The sequence below is a fragment of the Hypanus sabinus genome, unplaced genomic scaffold (assembly GCF_030144855.1).
Source record: "Hypanus sabinus isolate sHypSab1 unplaced genomic scaffold, sHypSab1.hap1 scaffold_757, whole genome shotgun sequence".
NCBI classification, from domain to species: Eukaryota; Metazoa; Chordata; class Chondrichthyes; order Myliobatiformes; family Dasyatidae; genus Hypanus; species Hypanus sabinus.
The window spans coordinates 121,446-140,529 of NW_026781608.1; the positions used below are offsets into that span (position 1 = coordinate 121,446).

A 19,084-nucleotide genomic window follows, 5' to 3' on the forward strand; every position below is an offset into this window, starting at 1 on the left:
TCCCAGTGTGTGAAGCCCATGCGTGACGTCAGCCACGAGGGGGGGTCTGTGTGACATCACCTGTGGGGAAGCGCTCGTATTAAAATGCACCTCAATGTGCGTTTCTTATGATTTCAGAGGGACAAGAACATTAATCACGGGTTTCATTACTGAATCCAGTGTTGTGAGATGTTAATGTTCCCTGTTATGTGTCCGGCTGGGCCGAGTTGTTTGGGGGCTATTGATCGATTAATTATCTATTTGATTGGGCATATCCCTTTTGATTTATTTGTGTGTGGAAATCAGCAGCAGTGAATATTGATAAATTTCTGTAGGTTGGATGACTGAGTGAATCCCTTCCCACGTACTTCCTCATCCAGGTCATCCACTCTTGGTCTTCCTGGAATCATTCTTTGACACTTCTCCAGACCCACTTCAATACGAACACATCTTTTGCTCAGATAATAAGTCGGAAGTACAGGTCGGAATCTGCTCACAATACATCAACAGAGATCTGCCCAATGCGTTATAAAGCTATAGTATCGCATCCTTGCTCTTATATTGCTAACATTGCAGTTGTCACCCTTAATCAACTCAATCTACAAGCAAATCTTTAGGGCCTCTTGCTCAAGGACTGACAAGCACTTATGCACCTCTAATTTTTTCAAGCTTCTCCCATTTATTTTTTTTCTACGCCCAATTACTTCTACCAAATGTACATGACTTGCATACACTGTATTTCAACTGCTACTTTGCTGGCCTATCGAAGTCCTTCTGCAGACTCCCGCTTTGCTCTAAACTACCTGTCCCGTACCTATCTTTGTATCAACAGCAATGTTCGTCGCCAAGGTATCAATGCCGTCATCCATATCATTCAGATTTAACATGAAACGATGCGGTCTCAATACTGACCCCTACACAACAGCATTTGTTACCGACAGCAAAACAGAATTACCCACATTATTCTGACTCTTTCTCCCTTGTCAGTACAAGTTTCTTCCCTGTAATTCCATGAGCTGTGATCCTGTTAAGCAGCCTCACGTGCAGCACCTTAGAAACATAGAAACATAGAAAACCTGCGGCACGTTACAGGCCCTGTGGCTCACAAAGCTATGCCGAACATGTCCTTGCTCTAGAAATGCCAAGGGTTACCTACAGTTCTCTATTTTTCTAAGCTCCGTTTACCTATCCGGGAGTCTCTTAAAAGACCCTATCATGTCCGCCTCCACCACCATTGCCGGCAGCCCATTCCAATCACTCACCACTCTCTATGTAAAAAAAACATACCCCTGACATCTCCTCCGTACCTACTTCCAAGCATCTTCAAACTATGCCCTCTCGTGCTAGCACTTTCAGCCCTGGGAAAAAGCCTCTATCTATCCACACGATCAATGTCTCCCATTTTCATGAACACCTTTATCAGGACACCTCTTATCCTCCATCACTCCAAGGAGAAAAGACTGAGTTCACTCAACCTATCCCTATCCAAACAACATCCTCGTAAATCTCCTCAGCACCCTTTCTATGGCTTCCACATCCTTCCTGTAGTTTGGCGACCAGGACTGAGCACAGTGCTCCAAGTGGGGTCTGACCAAAGTCCTATATAGCTGCAACATTACATCTCGGCATTTAAACTCAAGCCTGCGGATGATTAAGGCCAACGCACAGTATGGCTTCTTAACCACAGAGTCAACCTACATAGCAGCTTTGAGTGTCCTGTGGACTCCGTCCCCAAGATCCCTCTGTTCCTCCACACTGCCAAGAGGCTTACCATTAATACTATATGCTATCATATTTGACCGAAGCAAATGAACCACATCACACTTCTTTGGGTTGAACTCCATTTGCCGCTTCTCAGCCCAGGTTTGCAGACTATCAATATCCCCCTGCAACCTAACCCAACCTTTGTGTCATCAGCAAATTTACTAACCCGTACCTCCACTTCCTCATCCAGGTCATTTATTAAAGTCACGAAGGGTAGGGGTCCCAGAACCGATCCCTGAGGCAGACCACTGGTCACCGACCTCCATGCAGAATATGACCAGTATACAACCACTCTTTGTCTTCTGTGAGCAAGCCAGTTCTGGATCCACAAAGCAATGTGCCCTTGGATCCCATGCCTCCTTACTTTCTCAATAAGCCTTGCATGGGGTACCTTGTTGAAGATCATCTGAAAATCCAAGCAAACAACATACACTGCCTCTGCTTTATCTATCTTTCCTGTTATTTCTGCAAAGTATTCCAAGAGATTTGTCAGTCAAGATTTCCTTGAAGGAATCCGGCTGACTTGGGCCTACTTCATCATGTTTCCCCAATTACAGTACCCAAAAAACACACTCTTAGCACACTTTAACATCTTCCTGACCACTAAGGTCAGACAAACTGTCCAATAATTTTCCTCTTAAATTGTGGAGTGACATTTGCAAATTTCTGGTCCACCAGAACCGTTCCAAAATCTAGTGATTTGTGATAGATCATTACTCATCACTTGAAGAGAAAACTAAGGGGGAACTTCTTCATTCAGAGGCGGGGAGAGTGTGGACCGAGCTGCTGAGCAAGTGGCAGGGACGATTGTAATCTTTAAGAGAAGTTTGCTTAGGTCACTGGATGAGAAGCATATGGAGGGCGATGGTCCAGGTGGAAGTTGTTGGAACTCGGAAGATTAATGCTTTAGCACGGACTAGACTGGCCGAATGGCATTTTCCTGTGTTGTAGTGTTTTATGACTCTAATGCCTTCACAATCTCTTCAGCTACCTCTTTCTGAACTCTGTGGTGTCTTATCTACCTTCAGGCCTTTCAGCTACAAAAACATCTTCTCTCCTTGGTAAAAGCATGTATCCTCACTTCTGCCCCAGGTACTGCTGAATGTTTGGCATTTACGTTTGACACAACTGTAGTGGGTGACTTCACTCTGCAGGAGGATTGGGAAAGTCAGATTGGCGTGAGATCGCAAAAGAGGGGATGTATTGAATGCTAACGAAATGGCTTTTTAGAGCAGCTGATGGTTGAGCCTACTCGGGGAACTGCTATCTTACATTGGGTGTTGTGTAATAACCCAGATCTTATTAGGCAGGTTAATGTAAAGGAACCATTAGAAGGCAGTGATCATAATATGATTGAAGTCCCACTACAATTTGTGAGGGAGAAGCACAGGTCACATGTGTAGTATCGCAATGGAATGAAAGTGAATTACAGAGGCGTGAGAGAGGTGATTCCCCAGGTGGATTGGAGGATGCTGGTGGAGATGACGTCAGAGCAGAAATGGCTGACGTTTCTGGGAATAGTTCATAATGTGCAGGACAGATATGTCCCACAGACGTAGTTCTCAAACAGCGGGGCTGGGCTATCGTGGCCGACAAAGGAAGTTAAGGACTGTATAAAAGCATATAAGGTATTAAAAGTGAATAGTAGGTTGGATAATTGGGTAGCTTTTAACATCCAACGACAGGCAAATTTAAAATAAAAGCTATAAGGCGAAAGGTGAAATATGACAGCAAACTATACAATAATATAAACCAGTTATAAAATATACGAAAGGGAGGCGAGAGTTGATATTGGACCACTGGAAAATGATGCTCATGGGGTACAAATGGGGAAGAGATGGTAGACTAACTTGATAGGTACTTTGCATCCGTCTTGTCTGTGGAAGACACCACCAGTGTGCCAGAGATCCATGAGTGTCAGGGAACAGGAGTGAGTGCCATTGCTATTACAAAGGAAAACGTTTGAGGCAAACACAGGTTCTTGAAGTGGATAAGTCACCTGGACCAGATGGACTACATCCCAGAGTCCTGAGAGAGGTTGCTGGAGAGATAACAGATGCATTGGTCATGACACGTCAAGGATCACTTGATTCTGGCATGGTCCCGGAGGACAGGAAGATTGCAAATGCCAATCCACTCTTTGAGAAGGGAGGAAGGCAAAGTAAAGCAAATTATAGTCCAGTTAGCCTAACCTCAGTGGCTGGGAAAGTGTGGAGTCATGATAACAGTTGAGGTTTTGGTGTACTAGGAGACTAATGATGTAATGTCAAAGCCAGCATAAGTTCTATACAGGGAAATCTTGCCTGACAAGTCTGTTACAGATCTTCGAGGAAGTCATAAGCAGGATGGACAAACGAGAGGCAGTGGATATCATTTACTTGGATTTTCAGAAAGCTTCTGATAAGGTGTCACACATGAAACTGCTTAACAGGATAAATGTCAGAAGTAATACTGGCATGGATAGAGGAACGGCTGACAGCCAAGAGGCAGTGAGTGGGAAGAAAAGGAGACTTTTCTGGTTGGCCAGCAGAGATTAGTGGTCTTCAGGGGTCAGTATTCGGACCGCTACTTCTCACATAGTTTGTCAATGACTTGGATAATGGAACTGATGGGGTTGTGTGGCTCAGACTTTGGGAAGAGATTCACCACATCATCTCACCTAGTGACTCACCAGTCAGTTCACACTGCAGAGAGGGATTTAACCTGCTCAGTCTGTGGGAAGGGATTTGCTCAGTCATCTAACCTACAGAGTCATCAGCGATTTCACACTGCGGAGAAGCCGTTCACCTGCTCAGACTGTGGAAAGTGATTCACACAGTTAGGTAGCCTACAAGCACACCAGTTAGTTCACACTGGGGACCGGCCATTCACCTGCTCAGACTGTGGGAAGGGATTCACTCAGTCATCCAACCTACAGACACACCAGCGAGTTCAAACTGGGGAGAGGCCGTTCACCTGCTCAGTCTGTGGGAAGAGATTCACCACATCATCTCACCTAGTGACTCACCAGTCAGTTCACACTGCAGAGAGGGATTTCACCCGCTCAGATTGTGAGAAGGGATTCACTCAGTCATCTGATCTGCTGGCACGCCAGTGAGTTCCACTGGGGAGAGGCCGTCGACCTCTGAATGTGGGAAGGCATTCACACGATTATCTCGTCTATTAAAACACCAGCGAGTTCACACCACTTAGTGGCCGATCATCTGCTCAGACTTTGGGGAGAGATTCTCTCAACCGTCTCCACCAAGGCTGCATCATTGTGTTCCACTGGGGAGAGGCCGTTCACCTGTTGTGAATATGGGAAGGGATTCACTCAATAATCTAACCTTGTGACACACGACCGGGTTCACATCGGGGAGAAAGTTTCAATAAGCTGCAGGCTGGATATTTGTCCATCCCCGTTGCTGAATGCAGTGCCGAGAGTGACTGGGGGAGTCTAGTACAAAAGGGCATGACTTGATTTTGCAGGGCGCTCATGCAGAACAGAGATGCGGAGAATTTTTTTAGTCAGAGGGTGGTGAATCTGCGGAATTTGTTGCCACCGGCAGCAGTGGAGGCCAAGTCATCGGGTGTGTTTAAGGCAGAGATTGATAGGTATCTGAGTAGTCAGGGCATCCAAGGTTATGGTGAGAAGGCGGGGGAATGGGACTAAAGGGCAAATTGGATCAGCTCATGATGAAATGATGGAGCAGACTCGATGGGCCAAATGGCCGATTCTGCTCCTGTGTCTTATGGACTTTTGTGATTTTTTTTCTCATGTGTGTTATTCCTCTTCCTCCTTCTGTCCAAGGTAGTGTTCATCTAAATGGGTTTGAGTGTAAATAGACTTTTCCAAACTTGTAATTTCAGTTCTTACTTATCTTTGTAAATTTTATGATCGAAATGGGACTAAGATATTTTCATTAAAAAAAAGTCAGTGTCGGTATTGATGGAAGTGTTTATTGCCTTTGTTGTATTTGTTAATTATTGAGCTCTGTTCCGCAGTTTTTTAAAGCCTTGAAATAAATGTTGTCAATGGTTTTCCCAATATTGCAATACTTTCTATTGTTTTTGGACAGTTCATTTCAACCCTGAGGCTGTCAAGTTGAACAACTCCAGCCATTGCTATTCTGCCATCATCCCTGCTAGTGTCCCCTTCCAATCAACTTCTGTAAGCTCTTCTCTCGTGCCTCCATATTTCCCCTCACTCCACTAATAAAGATGCATCATGTTGTACCTTTCCCCTCTCAAAGTGCAGGGTGAATTGCAACATGTTATGATCACAGCGTCCACGTGGTTCCTTTACCATAAGCTCCCTAATCAAATTTGGTTCCTTGGACAACACCCATTCCAGAATAAACATTTTTCAAGAGGGCAATTTTAAAAGCATTTTCTAAAATGCTTTTTCTAAAAGCATTAGACTTTTCAAGCTATTCTAAAAGCACCTCATTAGTATTTTCCAAATTCCCTCTCTTGAGATCAAGCACCAACCTAATTTTCATAATCTACCTCCACCCATCCTGCTCTTGAACTGCTTGTCCCACTCCCATCGGGGGGTAAATGCTCAGCATCCTCACCAGGACTACTAGCCTCTGGGACAGATACTTTTCCCAAGCAGTAAGGCTGATAAATATCTCTAACCAATAACAAACCCTTCCACAACACCAAACACCTCTACTTTACCATTTCCCGTCTGTCATCTTATATGCAGGCATCCTATGCCGAGCGTCACTTTATGAACATAGTATATAAGCTTTGGATATATGTTATTATTATTGTGTTTTTGTGTTGCATTGGAGCTGGAGTAATAATTATTTCGACCTCGTTTACACATGCCTGCTCGAAATGGAATTAAACAACTCTGAATCTTGAATAAATATTTCAGCAGGCTGCAGCGTTACATTTCTGTCTCTCAGAATTATTGCGGCAGAGCGCCACCTGGTGACAATGGAGTCCACAAATCGGGAGGGGGGGGGTTCCTGTTATTGTGGGAAATCACCAGCAAGTGGCAGTGTTGTCCACAAAAGGGAGAGGTTTACAGCGATAGTGAAGTGGACTGGAAGCGAACTGCAAGTGGATGAAGTGCCAGACCTGCCCGAGAACACTTTCCTCACCACTAGTCAGGGTCCCAAACAGTCCTTCCATTTGAGGCAACTTTTCAGCATCGTGACTGTTGGGGTCATCCATTTTTTCCAGTTTTCCAGGTGTGGCCTCCTCGACATTACTGAGACCCGATGTAGTCCCTGCATTCTGCACTCTGTCCCGCTGAGATTCTGCAGATGTTGGAGTTGCAGGGTCACAGACACAAACTGTTGGAGGAAGTCAGGAGGTCTGGTAGCTTCGATAGAGGGGATAAAGCAAAACAAAGATTTCCTGCCGAGACCCTTCATCGGGACTGGAAGTGGGGAGAAGCCGGAACAAGATGGAGCGGGGAGTGGAAAGAGTCCAAGCTGGTAGGTGATAGGTGAAGCCAGATAAGAGTGAAGGTGAGTGAGTGGGGGGGGGGGAGATGAAGTGAGACGCTGTGAGGTGGTAGATGGAAAATGTAAAGGACTGAAAAGGAGGAATCTGATAGGAGAGGAGAGCGGTCAATGGGGAAGAAACTAAAGGGGAACCAGAGGGAGACGATCCGCAGTGGAGAAGAGAGAAGTGAGGAGACATAATGGAAGAGACTGGCGTGTGGGTTGATGAAATGAAAAGGTGGAGATAGAAGTTAAAGATATGGCTACTCATGCTACCCGGAAGTAATATGAGGTGTTGCTCCTCCAAACTGAGAGTGCACTCATCGTGTTAGTTAAACAATGAACCGGAAGGGAGAGTGGATTGATAATTTTCCCCTGGGATCTCTATTAAATCAATCCTCTCTTACCTTAAACCAGTCCTCTCTGGTTGTTGATTCCACAGAAATGGGGTAAAAGAAAAAAATAAACTTAGAAAACCTACAGCATAATACAGGCCCTTCGGCCCACAAAGTTGTGCTGAGCATGACCCTAAATTAGAATTTACGAGGGTTACCCATAGCCCTCTATTTTTCTAAGCTCCATGTACCTATCCAGTAGTCTCTTAAAAGACCCTATCGTAGCCGCCTCCACCACCGTCGCCAGCAGCCCGTTCCACACACCCACCACTCTGAGTATAAAACTTACCCGTGACATCTCCTCTGTACCTGCTCCCAAGCACATTAAACCCGCGGCAGCCATTGTAGCCCTGAGGAAAAGCCGCTGACTATCTACAAGATCAATGCCTCTCATCACCCTGTACACCTCTATCTGGTCACCTCTCATCCTCCGTCGCTCCAAGGAGAAAAGGCCGAATTCTCTCAACAGCGCACTTTCTCCATTTCTGTACACTTATAGTTTGGAACACCTGCATTATGTCGGCCTCATTAGTAAGTCTTCGGAATCTGTTGAATTTATAACAGTGCTAGTGTACAGTAGAGAGTCAACTCAGGCCTGCTAAACCCTACCACTGATTCTGTTCCACGACTCTCCTTTTAAATCCTCCCCTGTTGTTCCCCTCTCGTTCTCCCTGCGAAATGGGTTGCAGTCACCACTTTCTGGGGGAAGAGGTTCCCCTTGAGTTATCTGCAGACTGAAGAAGACGAGCTGACTGCAGTTCTCTCCAACATGTTCTTCGCCCCTCTCATCTCTGGACTGAGGAAGAATGACTTTGCTAGTTAACCTCGTTATTCACGACTCATTTCCATATTATGGGTCATTTTCCCTGCTTCTAAAAGTTGTTGAAAACACCCCTGTCCTTTAAAGACTGAAAGCAGAATGGGGAACCACCTGTCGGATGTTCAACGAAGCAGGGTCAGAAACCCGAGGGAAGTCTACACAGGGCAGAGAGTGGGGCTCTGGATTATGAACGTATGATGAGGAGAAGGGAAGCTGCAGCGGGGCGTGGCAACGAATGACAGAGTAGCAACATTTGGAAGCTGATTGACAGAGAAAATAATTTGGTTGTCTGATTGATGACACAAGAAATGACTGTGGTGAGGTGCTCCACTGGTTGAGGAACATGTGTTGGGAATGGTTTAATCTGCTGGGGGAGTTGATCGTGTTTGGTTATCCTGTAATATTACAACCGGATGGTTATTATGGATTGTCCAATCTGACATAATGTATTGATTATCATATAATATGTAAGATTTTGACACTAAAACCGTATCGGGTTTGAATTTATGGTACCTTTATGAAGTGATGGGCCTTCATGAGTTTGTATTTTCAAGCAAGATTTTGGTAAATGATATTTGCCATTTGTTTGTACCTTTGTAAGTAATCAGATTGAGTTAAACTGCTGCAGGATATTGGAATGTGTTGGATTGTGTCTGCTTTCTCTGGCATTTTCTGCACTAACTGCCTCGTTTGTTAATATTTCATGTATTTTTGATGTTTCCCCCCTTTTGTCAAACGTCCTTTATTTCTGCAAGGAACCCCTTTGTTTTTTGGGGAGAGGTCTCCAACTCTCAGTCAGGTGCTCACGGCTTCCTTGTCACCATCTAGTCTACTCAGATTGTTGGGATGTCTCGCATGGAGGGTCATACTCATTTCACTGGTTAAAGTTTTCTTCTGGAGTGATGATTGATTGTTCTGAGTTGGCCTCACATGTACGTGTTCTGGTCTGTATTTCTTATCACGATTGCAAATACACACATGGAGAGCTGAATCCTGTTCATTTTGTTGAAAATATACACTTAAACGTTTTATCTGTTTTTCTTGTTTTTTTTTATTGAAGTTCATCGTCAAACAAACATTTCCAGAAGTTGTATTTCAGACTTTGTAGATATATATCATATAATCAAATATGTCACAAATCTCAGCATTGAATTTATCTGAGGTATACACTTATAGAAAAGAGTGAAAGAAAAAACAAGCAAAAGGAAAAAAAACTATGTACAAGTAGGGAGTGATCTTTTTTTAACAACATATTAAATGATTTGTGAGAATAAAATCAGGCCTATGAGGCATTATGTAGTTAAACCATTTTTCCCAGTATGAATCAAATTGTTCCAGATTATGATTATCTTCTGCATTTTGTAAATGTCCATTGTAATTTCCATCCATGCATTTAACCTTGGGCTCTCCTGTGATAACCATATCCCAGTAACAGTCTTTTTACCAGCCACCAACCACCAACCACATATTCATTAAATATTTATCTTTTTTCAACCATTCTTGAGGTATATATCCAAAATATATGGTCTTACTCCCCAAGGGTATTTCACACTTAAAGATGCCATGTCGGGCATTGTGTATCCCCCTCCAATAGTCTTTGATAGCAGGGCAGTCACAAAAAAATATAATAATGATTTGCATTTCGATTTCCACAGTTTCTCCAGCAAACAGCGAGGTTACTATCATAATGGGATTTCTAAGAGGGTGTAATAAAATATCTTATCAAGTTTTTCTGTCCGAACTCCCTCCATTTCTGTGAACTGGTGCACTTCCATTGATACCTCCATATTGTTGTCCATTCTTCCTCAGATATAATTATCCCTCCTTCCTTCTCCCATTTTGTTTTAAAGTATGAAGTCAAATGTATTTTAAGATTTGACAAACCCTTATTCATGCTTGAAATAATTCCACTACCGTTATCTGAACTATATGCTTTTCTAAACAGCTCTAACATGCACGTACTTGCCTTGGTTACAATCTTAAGCATCCTATTAACATACTGTCGCATCTATAAATACTGATAAAAATCTTATTTTTCTAAATGTTTCCCTTTCAGCATTTCAAAGCTGAACAGTGTTCCTTCTTTTATTATGTTGCAAAGAACTGTTATTCCTTTAGCTGTCCAGTCCTTAAATCTAGCATCCAATTTATTTGGTGTAAAATCCAAGTTATATGCACACCATTGAAGAATTGCAGTATCTCCCTCGAGATTATATTCTTTTAGAGTAGTTTTCCACATTAAGTGTCAATTTCACCCATGGATTATCAATATTATTTATGTACCTTTGCAAGTTATTATCAGCCAAAACTGCTTGTATGGGGATGGGAAGTACCCGCTCCTCAATGTTTTTCCATTGTGCGTCATACGATGGGTTGCTCCAGCATATCACAGCTCTCAACTGTGCTGCAAAATAATAACCTCGAAGAGAAGTTAGGCCGCATCCACCCTTTTCCTTTGCTAATTGCAAAGTTTTGAGATGAACTCTAGGCCTTTTACCTTGCCAAATATACCTTGGTAACATCTTGTTCCATTCATTGAATTGATTTTGATTAATCTCTATTGGTAGGGGCTGAAAGAGCTATAACAGTCTGGGCAGTGTATTCATTATAATAGACTCACTCCTTGAACTGAAACTAAAAGAAAGGAATCAGGTTCCATCTTGCTATCTATTCCTTAATGTTCTTTTTATATAAAGGCTGATAATTACATTCTGATAATGTTGCCTAATCTTTTGGCATAATGATGCCCAAATATTTGAAAGACTCTGTTTGCCATGCCCGGGGTTATCTACTTTCAATTTCTCTTGCTGGGCTGTAGTAATATGAAAGTAATTGGGTTTTATCTTTGTTGATCTTGTATCCTGATAATTGACCATATTGTTCAAAGGATTGCATCAATTCAGGTAAAGAGTATGTTGGTTGCCCTAGATAGATCAAAATGTCATCCATGTAACAAGCCAATTTATGCTCTGTCCCTTTACTAGTAATTCCCCACTTTGTCTGATGTATTGAGCTAATGGCTCCAGATATAATGCGAAGAGTAGTGCTGACCATGCAAAACCCTGTCTTGTGCCCCTTTCTAGGGTAAGACTATTTGATTAAATATCCATTGATTTTAATCCTAGCGGTAGGGTTGTCATATAGTGCCTGTATAGTTTTAATAATTGTTATGGAAACCAACTCTATGTAAAACTCTGTAAAGAAAATTCCAATTAACCGAATCAAATGCCTTTTCAGCATCCACGCTTATCACTATTGCTTTGATTTTACTTTTTTGTATATATGATCCATAATGTGAAGTATCCTTCGAATATTCTGCAAACACGAGGAAATCTGCAGATGCTGGAAATTCAAACACACACACAATGCTGGTGGAACACAGCAGGCCAGGCAGCATCTATAGGGAGAAGCACTGTCAACGGCTCTGGCCGAGACCCTTCGTCAGAACTAACAGAAAGGAAAGATACTAAGAGATTTGAAAGCAGTTGGGGGAGGGGGAAATGCAAAATGATAGGAGAGGACCGGAGGGGGTGGAGTGAAGCTGAAAGCTGGACAGGTGATTGGCAAAAGTGATACAGCGCTGGAGAAGGGAAAGGATCATGGGACAGGAGGCCTAGGGAGGAAGAAAGGTGGAGGGGAGCACCAGAGGGAGATGGAGAACAAGTGGAGTGATGGGCAACTAAGCTTGTCAGGGATGAGGTAAGAAGGGGAGGAGGGGCATTAACAGAAGTTACAGAAGTCAATATTCATGCCTTTCTTTCTCCCTTATCACTATTGCTTTGATTTTTTTTTGTATATGAATTTGTATACAAGTTCCCTCTCTTCAGCAAGAGTCATTCCTTTGCCGCCTGGCTGGCAGTTTCCGCAGCCGCAACCCCCGCATTTTGGCTCGCATGCTGCGCCAATACTATCCCACTTCCGATTTCCACACTCCATTTCCATAGCGGTTTTCTAGAACACAGAAGATGTCATCTGCAGTTTTATAAGTTTTGAGGTGAAGGTCTCTTCTGACTTTGTCGTCAAGACTGTCCAGCAGTTGAACCTTTTCCACCTCTCTTGAACCGGTTGGCTCTCTCTGCCTCTGGAGTGCTTCCCAGTCCTTTCTCCACCTGTGAAAATGCTGCCAGTAAACTTGGGAAGGGCCGTCGGTTTCAGTCTGATGGCTGGCGTGGGAAAATTGGAGGAAAAGCCCAATGCCGTCGGTGTTAGTCTTTCAGCGTCCTCCTTTCTCCTTGCCTGTATGAAGTGGGCCTTCTTGGAAACTAGCTTGGGGATTTGGTGTTTGAGCCCCTTTAGGCGACTCTGAAGTTGCTTCCGATCCCCTGGCCGGTTCCATCGTTCCCACCTCCTTCGCTGTCTTTACCAGTCCTTGCAGATGGTTAAGCATGAAGCCATACGCCTCCTGGTGGCCATCAGGTTGTACAGCAGTGACGTCTTCACATTCATCCTCTGCTGCTTGTAGTGCTATGAGCAACTCAACATTTCCAAAGTTGGTCCAAAGAGTCTCCAGGATCAGCCTTCTGATTTCCTTTAGTTTCAACTCACACTCATTTGCCGTCTTTGCCAGGTCAGCTTTTTGCTGTTCAGTTAACACAGCTACTTTCTCTGTGTTCAGCACCGCCTCCCGTTCTGCGGTGAGTCCGGCCTCCGCATCATCATTGGCTTTCATGACTTCCTCGGCTTCTATTGTGAGTTTATTGAAACTCACTCTGAGCTCCTCTTCAGACATGTCTTCATAGGTCCTGGTAATACTGTTGGCCAGACGAGAAAACAATCGTTTTGCTGTCATTCTCTCTAGCTTGAGTTGCTCAACTGATTTCCCAATAGCTTGATCAGCCATGTCTGATTCCCTCTGCAGGTGAAAGTACAACTTTTTAGTGATGCTTTGATGTTTTTTTATCTCAACTTGATTTCCTTCCTTTTTCAGGACTCCAGGTTATTGCTCTTGCTGTTCCAGCTCAAAGCTCCCAGATTTCTGTTTCCTGGTCAAACAGTTTTGTCAAGTCTGAGCAGGTGAACGGCCTCTACCCAGTGTGAACCTGCTGGTGTTTTTCGAGACCAGATGACCGAGTGAATCCCTTCCCACAGACTGAGCAGGAGAATGGCTTCTCCCCTGTGTGAACTCGCAGGTGTTCAAGTAGGTGGGATGACCGAGTGAATCTCTTCCCACATTCTGAGCAGGTGAACGGCTTCTCCCCAGTGTGAACTCGCTGATGTACCAGTAGGGTAGATGACTGAGTGAATCCCTTCCCACAGACTGAGCAGGTGAACGGCTTCTCCCCAGTGTGAACTCGCTGATGACTCAGTAGTTTGGATGACTGAATGAATCCCTTCCCACAGACTGAGCAGGTGAACAGCCTGTCACCAGTGTGAACTCGCTGATGTACCTTGAGATTAGATGAGTAAGTGAATCCCTTCCCACAGTCTGAGCAGGTGAACAGCCGCTGCCTGCTATGAACTCGCTGATGTTTCTGTCTGCTGGATGAATCAGTGAATCCTTCCCCACATTCTGAGCAGGTGAACGGCTTCTCCCCAGTGTGAACTCGCTGATGTCTCTGTAGGTTGGATAACTGAGTGAATCCCTTCCCACATTCTGAGCAGGAGAATGGCTTCTCCCCAGTGTGAACTCGCAGGTGTTCAAGTAGGTGGGATGACCGAGTGAATCTCTTCCCACATTCTGAGCAGGTGAACGGCTTCTCCCCAGTGTGAACTCGCTGATGTCTCTGTAGGCTGGATAACTGAGTGAATCCCTTCCCACATTCTGAGCAGGTGAACGGCTTCTCCCCAGTGTGAACTCGCTGATGTCTCTGTAGGCTGGATAACTGAGTGAATCTCTTCCCACATTCTGAGCAAGTGAACGGCCGCTCCTCGGTGTGAACTCGCTGGTGAGCCATTAGGTCAGATGACCGAGTGAATCCTTCCCCACAAATTCAGCAGATGACCAGCCTCTGCCCAGGGTGAACTGACTGGTGTGTCCACAGGCGGGAAGACCAACTGAACCCCTTCCCACTCACAGAATAGTTGAATGGCCTTGCCCAGTGTGTAGCTTCAGTTGAGATTACCAAGTGAATCCATTCCCAGTGTCTGAGCAGGTGAACGGTCTCTCCCCTGTGTAAAATGACGGACGTGTCAGTTGGTCAGATGACCGAGTGAATCTCTCCCCACAGTCTGAGCAGGAAGGATGGTTGTTTGAATCTGTTGCTCCTTAAATATCTAGACAGAGACAGCACAACTGGTGTGTTGTGTTTGAATTCCCATAGACAAATTCCTTGTCGTTTTTAACCTGTAAAAAATTTTAAAATCCATCAGTGGGTGAAGGACAACATTTGATATGAGATCACTTGAGTTGCCAAGGTTTGATTTGTTATCACACTGTTACAGTGAGGTTAAACCCAAGTTGGAGAGAGAAATCATCTTCGAACCGGGAACAGTGCTGGTACCTGGAAATACCCACAAACTCTCTGATGCTGTATAAGGGTGGGGTATTTCTGCCATCTCCAATATGTGACGGCTCAGTTTGACTCTCTTCAATGGTATTATTCCCTGTTCCCACTGAGCTGAAAGGGTATCAGGCCCCACAGTAACAGAAACCCTCTCATGGCGCATCAGCGCCAGACTTCGAGATGAAAGGTCCTGAGTGTGAATCCGGCCGGCTCCCCTGCACGCATTCCATCCGTGCTGGATTATGAGCTGGTGATCTCTTTGGCCCCTCACCCAGCAGAAGGTAATGGCAAACCACTGCAGTAACTTGCCTCAACGTTAGAGAGACATGGAGAAACTCTGGAATTGAGGATTTCTCCTACTCAGATATATGGTTGGTCTGCACAGCTCTTAAAGGAATTCGAGTGAATGGTAGTATTATTTAAGGTTCTTGTCATGGAAAAGTACAACACAGAAACAGGCCCTTCCAGTTGGTGTTGAACTATTTAAACTTTCTACTCCCATACCCCTTTCATCCAAGTACCTATGCAAACCTCTTAAATTTTGAAATTGAGCTCGCATGCACCACTTCTGCTGGCTGCTCATTCCACACCCGGATCTGTGTGAAGAATATTCCCCTCATGTTCCAATTAACCTTTCACCTTTCACCCTTAACCCATGGCTTCTGGTTGTAGTCCCACCCCATCTCAGTGGAGAAAGCCAGCTTGCATTTACCCCATCTATAATCCTCATAATTGTGGTATACCTCCATCAAATCTCCCCTCAATCTTCTACATTCCAAGGAATAAAGTCCTGACCTGTTTCAGTCTCTCCTTATAACCCAAGTCCTCCAGACCTGGCATTTCTCTGAAATCTCTGAACCCCTTTTACATCTTTCCTGTAGGTTGATGACCAAAACTGCACTCAATACTCCAGATTAGGCATCACCAATGTCTTGTACAAAGTCAACATAACATACCATCCAGTACTTTGGTTTATGAAGGACTATGTGCCAAAATCTTTCTTTCCGTCCCTATCGAACTGTGACACCACTTTTAGTGAAACATAGACCTGTATTCCCAGATCCCTTTCATCAACAACACTCCTACATGTCCGACCAGTCACTGTGTAAGACCCACCCTGGTAGGTCCTACCAACATGCAACATCTCGCACTTCTCTGCATTGAATTCCATTTTCCATTTCTCAAGCCATATTTCCACCTGGTCCAGATCGCACTGCAAGCCATGATAGTCTTCTCACAGTCCGCTGAATCCCCAGACTCGGTTTCATCCTCCAATTTGCTGATCCCTAACCATCTTATCATCCAGATTACTGATATAGATGACAAACAACAACAGATCCAGCACTGATCCCTGTGGCTCACCAATAGTCACAGGTTCCAGTCAGAGAGGCAACCATCTGCTACCATACTGGCTTCTCCCACAGACAGTGTCTCATCCAATTTACTGTCTCATCTTGAATGCTGAATGACTGAACCTTCTTGACCAACCTCCCATATGAGACTTTGTCAAGTGCCTTGCTAAAGTCCATGTAGGCAACATCCACTGCCTTGCCCTCAGCCACATTCCTGATAACTTCCTCGAGAGACTCTGTAAGACTGGTTAGACATGACCCACCATGCACAAAACCATGCTCTCTATCCTTAATCAGTCCACATCTATCCAAATACTTATATATCCGGTTCCTGCACATATGTTCTAATAACTTTCCCACTACTGATGTCACGCTCACTAACGTAACATTTTCTCATTTATCCTTAGACCCCCTCTCGAACAGTGGAACAACATTGTCTCTCCTCCAATCCTCCAGTGCCTCACCTGTCACTAAGGATTATTTCAATATCTCTGCTTGGACCCCGACAATTTCTGCACTTGTGTTCCGCAGGGTCCTTGGGAACAACTAGTCAGGCTCTGGGGATTTATACATGCTAATTTGCCTTAAGCCAGCAAACACCTCCACCTCTGTAATCTGTCCAGGGTCTCTGAATTTGATGCTGCCTTGCCTCACCTCTATCGACTCTGTGTCCATCTCCTGAGTAAATACGGATGCAAAACTACTATTTAAAACCACCCCCATCTATTTTGTCTCCCGTACAGATTACCATTCTGATCGTCCAGAGTGGGCATGTTTCTGTTCTGACCTTCTCCATGTTTCCGTGACAGAGAAGCTGGCCAAACCTGATTGGAAGGGGAATCTGGTAGGAATGACGATGGAGCAGCAATGGCTGGAGTTTCTGGGAGCAACTCGGGAGGTGAGAGATAGACACATCCCAAAGAAGTGGAAACATTGGAAAGGCAGGAGGACACAACTGTGGCTGAAATGAGAAGCCTAAGCCAACATAAAAGCCAAAGAGAGGGCAAATAATAGAGCAAAGAACATTGGGAAGCTTATAGAAACCAACAGAAGTCAACTAAAGAAAGTCAGATGAGCTCAGGGTGTGGGAGTATGATATTGTAGTCATTAATGTGTCTTGGTAGCACCCAACAGCCTGAGGAATTTAGAGGAACAAAATATCCGGGGCCTCGATATCAGTTGAAAACAAAGGTTCCCTGCACCAGTTACCTTTCAACATTTATTTTGGTAGGTGCATACAAACTCTGCACCCTCAAAATTTCACTTCTGAAGAACCCCCACTTACCAAGTACTCCTTTGCAGAAAACAGCCTGTCCCAGTCCACACTTTTCAAATCCTTGCAAATACCATAAACATTGATCTTTCTCCAATTTAGAATCTCAAGAGAGGTCCAGACCTCTGTTTTTCCATACTTACTTGGAATCTCATGGCATTATGATCACTATACACAAAGTGTTCCCATTCACTAATTTTTGTCACCAGCCCTAGATCGTTTCCCAACAGCTTATTGCACAATTCTACGCCGGATGTTTTACGTACTGATTAAGGAGCATTTGACAAGCTCTACCCCAGCTAGTCCTTTTACAGTATGGGAGTCCCAGTCAATATATGGAAAGTTAAAATCACTTACTATATCAACTTTTTTTTCTTGGTATAGTCTGTGAATTCTCTACAAATTTGTTCCTCCAGATTCCTCAGACTGTTGGGTGCAACCAATTCCCAGTAATGCCTACGATATCACAATTCCATGCCCTGGGCTCATCTGGCTTTCCTACGATGCTTCTTGCATTGTGATTTCCACAGCTCAACACATCCATCGCACCAGGCTCAAGCATTTGATGCTGACTCTGTCTGAGCTCTGAACAACATCTGTCTGGTGTCAAGAAAATAACCTCTCCCTCAATGTCAGAAAAACCTCCAATGCTGAATTTTGTGATGAGGACGCAGGAAAGGTTTTCTTCTGATGACTCTTCCATGAAGGTCATGTTTGTGCAGGTGTCGCTGTACAGTAGAACAGTGCACCACCAGTTCAGAGTCTGCTAAATCTTCCTGAATGTTTTTTACAGTCAAACGGGGGTTTTGATTTGCCTTTCTAGCAATCCTACGAGTAGCTCTTTCGGAAACTTTTCTTGGCCTTCCAGACATCAACTTGACCTCCACCGTTCCTGTTAACTGCCAGTTCTTAATTACATTATGTACTGAGGAAACAGCTACCTGAAAACGCTTTGCTATCTTCTTATAGCCTACTCCTGCTTTGTGGGCATCATTTTTTTTAACTTTCAGAGTGCTCAGCGGCTGCTTAGAGGAGCCCATGGCTGCTGATTGTTGGGACAAGGTTTGAGGAGTCAGGATATTTATAAAGCTTTGCAATTTGTACAGCCTGGCCTGTCCTAATGATGATTGCAAACAAGCCATAGCCCTAACAAGCTAATTCAGGTCTGAGACCTTGGTAAAATTTAACTGAGAGCTCAAATCTCTTGGGGTGCCCGAACTTTTCCTTGGTGCTCCTTTCCCTTTTTTCTCCCACTCTAAAATTGTACAAAACAGAAATAATACACTAAACTCCTGATGAAGGGTTTCGGCCTGAAACTTCGTTACTACCTCCTCCCATAGATGCTGTCTGGCCAGCTGAGTTCTGCCAGCATTTTGTGTTTTTAATAATACACTAATCTTGCTTAAAATGTTGAATATTTTGTCTTTAATTTTGAGACTTTTGGAGACCAGTTCACCTTCTACTCACTGAACTATTCACAGTAACAGGAAGTTTGACCAGTGGTGCCCAGCCGTTTGCATACCACTGTATGGAATGGGGTGGAAAGCGTGGGGTGTGACGGGAGAGAGGAGGAGGAGGAGGAGTGGGACTGACAGGGAGCGAAGAGGGAGAACGCGT

At 44.2% G+C, this 19,084-nt stretch overlaps 2 protein-coding genes across 2 annotated transcripts in view; one reads left to right on the forward strand and one right to left on the reverse strand.

The window, feature by feature from the left end:
• LOC132390069 (zinc finger protein 850-like) overlaps positions 1-19,084 on the forward strand; it is a 104,580-nt gene that overhangs the window by 31,335 nt on the left and 54,161 nt on the right. The window contains exons 4-5 of the mRNA XM_059962657.1: positions 13,015-13,144; positions 17,004-17,092. Of these exons, the coding sequence (XP_059818640.1) occupies positions 13,015-13,144; positions 17,004-17,092 (219 nt within the window). The remainder of the gene's footprint in view (positions 1-13,014; positions 13,145-17,003; positions 17,093-19,084) is intronic.
• LOC132390072 (gastrula zinc finger protein XlCGF26.1-like) overlaps positions 13,415-19,084 on the reverse strand; it is a 29,051-nt gene continuing 23,381 nt past the window's right edge. Inside the window, exon 4 of the mRNA XM_059962660.1 lies at positions 13,415-14,244. Within this exon, the coding sequence (XP_059818643.1) occupies positions 13,424-14,244 (821 nt within the window). The 3' untranslated portion in view covers positions 13,415-13,423. The remainder of the gene's footprint in view (positions 14,245-19,084) is intronic.